Below are 5,430 nucleotides of genomic sequence, written 5' to 3'. Positions count from 1 at the left end.
CCCCTTCTTCTACGATAAGAAGGGGGACCGGGCAACGATAGCAGGAAGAATCGGGACCTCAGTTATAACTCAACCTCTACCGAGTTGAGTCGTACTTCTCTTTAAAGTGAATAAATATGTATAAATTGAATCACTGTGTTTCATTTAATGTAAGTGGTGAATAGTGAGTTTAGTGCTTTAAATAAAAGTTTCATTTATTACTCGACAAAACATGCTCCTTCGTGCCGGATTACCAACATTTACGAACATCACAACGCAGTATCGATGCATGAAAATTCGTTAAATATCTTTCAGCTTCTATAATCTACTGTATAACAGGTGAGCTTGTTCAAAAACTACTCATTTATTTCCTTTAATCGGCAACGATGGGAAACGAGCAGCTTGTTATTCTAAACAAAAAGAAGGGTACTATCAAGGGTCAAATAGCTAATTTTAAAAACTTCTTGGCCAAATATCGTGAAGAAGAACCGGATGCAATAAAATTAGGTTTACATTTGCAAAGATTAAAAAATACTTTTGAAAAGTTTGACGATATACAGGATCAAATCGAGTTGTTAGACACAGAGACCTCCCATATCGATCTTGTCCTCGACCATTATGCCATTCAGGATGATTATCTTAAATTGTGGCGGACGGTCAACGCCTTTTAGCATCAACGCAACCCGCAGATCAATCTACAGGTACCATACATCGTACTTTGGACGTTCAACAGACAAAGCGCAGGGTAAAGTTGCCACTGGCTACATTGCCAACCTTTAGCGGTCGTTATGAAGAGTGGCTTAATTTCAGGGATTCCTTTATATCCTTGATACATGATCAAACGGATTTAACTAATCTAGAAAAACTCCAAGAAAAGCAAACCTCCGAAGGTTTAATAAAGTTAGCTGAAGATGCACAACAACACATGTTATCACTAGCTTCATTAGGCGTAAAGATCTCAGAAGAAATTTTAGTTCAAAACATTGAAGAAAAATTGCATAAAACGACATTAGAAAAATGGGACGAAACCCTAAAGCGAAACGAATTCCCTAAACTCGACGATATGTTGGAATTCTTATACAGAACAGCCACTCGTTTATCTCAGTGCGAATCTCAGAATAAAAGTCTCAGCAAAGACACAAGTAGCACACCAGGTAGTTCTGGAAACCAAAGGAACGCAAAAACAGCTTTCCTAACATCGACTATAAAACCATGCCCGGCTTGTAGATGCAAGACTCACCCTCTTTTTCGATGTGAGAAATTCCGCAGTTTTTCAATTCCGACAAGAATTCAAGTTGTGCAAGATGCCTCACTTTGTCCAAATTGTATTCGATTTAATCACAAATTAGAGGAATATAAATTCGGTAATTGCATGATTTGCAACAAAAAACATAACACTCTCTTGCATCTTGAGCCTTCATTCTTTAAGTCATAGCTCACAAGACCCACAGGAAACAGTGGTCGATACATCTCATTAACGACAAAAATTCCAATGAATCAATTAATAACAAGCGCAGTCCTTTATTCATTGGATAAAGAAAGACGACCGATACGATGTCAAGCTCTTCTTGACACCTGCTCATCTGCTAACTTCATAACGGAGAAATTAGCCACAGCACTACGATTGCCAAAGAAGAGATGTTCTGTTCCTGTGGGTGCATTAAATAACCTAACAAAAGTCGCTAAAGCTGTAGTCAAAATAACAATTCGTTCTTTACATAGCAGTTATGAAAGACCACTTAACTTCCTCACGATTCCACAGATAGCTGAATTAGTACCAAATGATATCATTCCTCGGGAAGTCATCAAAATACCTCCGAATATACAACTGGCTGATCCAACATTTCATTTGCCATCAAAAGTGGACATGCTTCTTGGATCTGGACGATCGTTATCCATGTTTTGTGGGGGTCAAATCATATTATCTGATCGGGCTGGCGATTTAATTTTACAAAAAACTGAACTAGGATGGATCGCAGGTGGAAATGTTAATTCCATGTCTCTCACAATATCACGCGCGATAAAATGCAATTTTGCGGAGCTTAGATCGGATATTTCTAAATTTTGGGAATTGGAAGAGGGTTTCAGTCAAATACATCTTTCTCCTGAAGAGATTGCATGTGAAGAACATTTTCGTATTCACAAAACTCGTAATAATTTAGGTCGATGCATAGTAGCATTACTATTTCGACAAAATCATGAGAGATTAGGAGAATCACGATCCGTAGCCTTAAAACGCCTTAATAGTCTCGAACGAAGATTTAAACATCAACCCGAACTGAGAAGTCAATATTCGGATATCATTGAAGAATATTTAACACTCGGTCACATTTCGCCAATTCAAGATCAAGGGGAATTTGGTTTTTATTTACCACATCATGCGGTATTTAAGGAAGATAGTTCAACAACAAGGGTCAGAGTAGTCTTCGATGGTTCAGCAAAATCAGAATCCGGTTTTTCGTTAAACAATACATTAATGGTAGGACCCACATTACAAGATGACATACTATCGCACATACTTCGATTCAGGTTCCACATATTTGTACTGAAAGGCGATATTGAAAAAATATATCGACAATTCGAGATTCGAGACGAAGACAGAAGGTTTCAAAGAATTCTGTGGCGGCGCGATGGTATAAATCTTGACTCCCTTCAATTAAATACGGTGACATTTGGAATCAGTTCTTCCCCGTTTCTTGCCACACGAGCTATTGAGCAATTAATTAATGATGAAGGTCATCAACATCCAAAGGCAGCTATTGTTCTTGAAACAGATCTATATGTGGATGATCTCATCACAAGAGCAGAAACTGTTGAAGAGGAAGTTCAAACACAGGATAGTGTAATAAAACTGCTTAATCTTGGTTGTTTAAATAAGCGTCAATGGGCCTTGAATGATATAAATTGCTTACGAGGAATTCCAGATACTAGCATCAATAAAAAAATCCAATTAAATGATGGTAAAACTTTAAAAACCCTGGGTGTTTCATGGAACTCCAGTACTGATAGCATAATCTACTCGGTGCACTCTCCCGTACTAAAATCAAAAATTACTAAAAGAACGGTACTCTCTGAGATTGCCAAACTTTTCGATCCCCCAGGCTTACTAGGCCCAATCATATTATTCGCAAGAATAATCATGCAGAAACTCTGGGAGTTAAAAGTAGATTGGCATGAGTCATTACCGAATAACATACACAAAACATGGGTGGAATTTCATTCGGAAATAACGCTGCTTAGTGACTTGCGCTTTGAAAGGAAGGTAATCGTGAATGAAGCCATTGACGTTCAGCTGCATGGATTTTGTAATGCAAGCGAGAAGGGTTACGGAGCTTGCATATATATTAAATCGAAAAATAGCCAAGGTTACTCTGAAACAAAATTACTTTGTGCTAAATCTAGAGTAGCCCCTTTAAAAACTATTAACATCACACATTTGGAGCTCTGCGGCGCAGAACTGCTTGCAAAATTGTACTCAACAGTGCACAAAGCAATTAATGTTTCCATAAAAAAAACTGTTTTCTGGACCGATTCGACAATCGTCTACTTTTGGATAAATAAGTCTCCTCATCATTTAGAAACTTTCATTGCAAATCGCGTCTCTCAAATACAACAAAAAACGAAAACTCAAGATTGGAGACACGTGCGCACGAATTACAACCCTGCCGATGCATTATCAAGAGGACAAACGCCCGTAAAATTTATTAAATATGATCTTTGGAAGTTTGGTCCAGATTGGCTTAACCGTGAAGAATCCACTTGGCCTACAATCGACATTCCATCATCAAACAAATTCCCCGGGTTGAAGAAAGAATTCTGCTTAAACACTCTTCCAAATTTAGAATTCTTCAACAAATTTTATTCATTCTCAAGGCTAAAAAGAATTGTTGCGTATTGTCTTCGATTAAAATCAGAAAACTCTCAAAGGGGGCTTTTACGAGCATCAGAAATAAACAATACGGAAAGGGCTATAATTCGTGAAACTCAAATCACTCATTTTGCCGAAGAAATGAACGATTTAAAAATAGGAAGAAGAGTTCACAAAAAGAGCAAATTAACATCACTCGATCCATTTATTGATCGAGACGGAATAATTAGGGTGGGAGGCCGATTAAAAAACTCATTCATGCCTCAATCTCAACAGCATCCCATGGTCTTGCCACGATCAAGCCACATTACTGGGATAATAATTCTCAACGAGCATTTGGAAAACAAACACGCCGGGATACAGGCAACGTTGCATGCTGTACGTCGACAATTTTAGCCCCTCGATGGCCGAAGTCAAGTGCGAAAGATCATTCGTAAATGTATCACATGCTTCCGTGTAAATCCGTCGACAGCTGAATACTTAATGGGAAACTTGCCAAGCATTAGAATAACTCAAGCGCGTCCACTTAGTAACATTGGGATCGATTATTGCGGTCCATTTTACGTAAAAGAAAAAATTCCGCAATCGATCGCGAGTCAAGGTTCACGTCGTAATTTTCATCTGTCTCATCGTTAAGGCAGTGCATCTCGAAGTAGTGAGTGACATGACCACCGAAGGTTTCCTAGCTGCTCTACGTAGATTTACAGCTCGACGTGAAAGGCCTAGTGTCATATATTCCGACAATCGTTCCAATTTCATAGGTGCAAATAATGAGCTAAATGATATTAAATGTCTCTTACAATCTGAGATGCACATTGAAAGGGTTTCTCACGTCCTTAGTGACCAAGGGGTTGAATGGAGATTCATTTGCCATCGAAGTCGAAGCGTTCCTAAATTCATGCCCTCTCACACCTATTTCTTGTGATCCAATAGACATGCTTGCTCTCACTCCTGGTCATTTCATAATAGGTCACTCTCTCACAAATCTACCAGAGGTGGATCTCACTTCAGCATCACCTTCCGCATCGGCGCGATGGCTACACATACAAAAAATGCGTCAGCACTTCTGGAGAAGGTGGCACAAGGAGTATCTCAACGAATTAAACATTCGGCATAAGTGAAAAAATGGAGAACACCAAATAAAGGTGGTCTCCATCATTCTCCTCAAGGAAGACAACATTCCACCCATGCAGTGGCCAATGGGGCGTGTCATTGAAAAATTTCCTGGATCGGACGGGATCGTGAGAACTGTCAACGTGAAAAAGGCCAAAAATATCTTCAAACGAAACGTGACAAAACTAGCACCCTTACCCATTGATACCAACAACGTCAACGCTTGAAATTATGGCCAAGTGTTCCTCTTTTTATTTTTTCATTTAAATCTATCGATAATGCTATGTGAAATGTTGAGCGCAGATAGATTATAAAAATTCATGATTATAAGATTGAAATGATGTATTAATCGTTCTTTTAACCGAGGGGGGAGGATGGATTGTCGCACAAAATGTATTGATTGATTTACTAATTGGGATGGTCTTCGAATCTGCGAAGGTTACTATATAATTGTTTATTTATTATAAGTG

General features: G+C 38.6%; 1 protein-coding gene across 1 annotated transcript; it reads left to right on the top strand.

The window, feature by feature from the left end:
* The first annotated feature begins 365 nt into the window (after positions 1-365).
* Positions 366-4,968, top strand: LOC117170053. The gene is made up of 5 exons (XM_033356571.1): positions 366-635; positions 713-1,343; positions 1,431-4,225; positions 4,419-4,608; positions 4,670-4,968. Exons 1-5 carry the CDS (start codon positions 366-368, stop codon positions 4,966-4,968), a joined length of 4,185 nt encoding a protein of 1,394 aa, XP_033212462.1.
* The last annotated feature ends 462 nt before the right edge of the window (positions 4,969-5,430 follow it).

This window comes from Belonocnema kinseyi, chromosome 3, assembly GCF_010883055.1.
Source record: "Belonocnema kinseyi isolate 2016_QV_RU_SX_M_011 chromosome 3, B_treatae_v1, whole genome shotgun sequence".
Lineage (NCBI taxonomy): Eukaryota > Metazoa > Arthropoda > Insecta > Hymenoptera > Cynipidae > Belonocnema > Belonocnema kinseyi.
Note: the sequence above shows the minus strand (reverse complement) of the source record. Positions and strands in the feature narration are given on the sequence as shown.

Bases quoted from the DNA above. Each gene is read 5' to 3' on its own strand.
- LOC117170053 (XM_033356571.1), top strand. From the start codon at position 366: ATGGGAAACGAGCAGCTTGTTATTCTAAACAAAAAGAAGGGTACTATC. The intron at 4,226-4,418 runs GTACGTCGACAA...TTTACGTAAAAG, and splicing joins TACAGGCAACGTTGCATGCT to AAAAAATTCCGCAATCGATC. The intron at 4,609-4,669 runs GTGCAAATAATG...GCACATTGAAAG, and splicing joins CAATCGTTCCAATTTCATAG to GGTTTCTCACGTCCTTAGTG.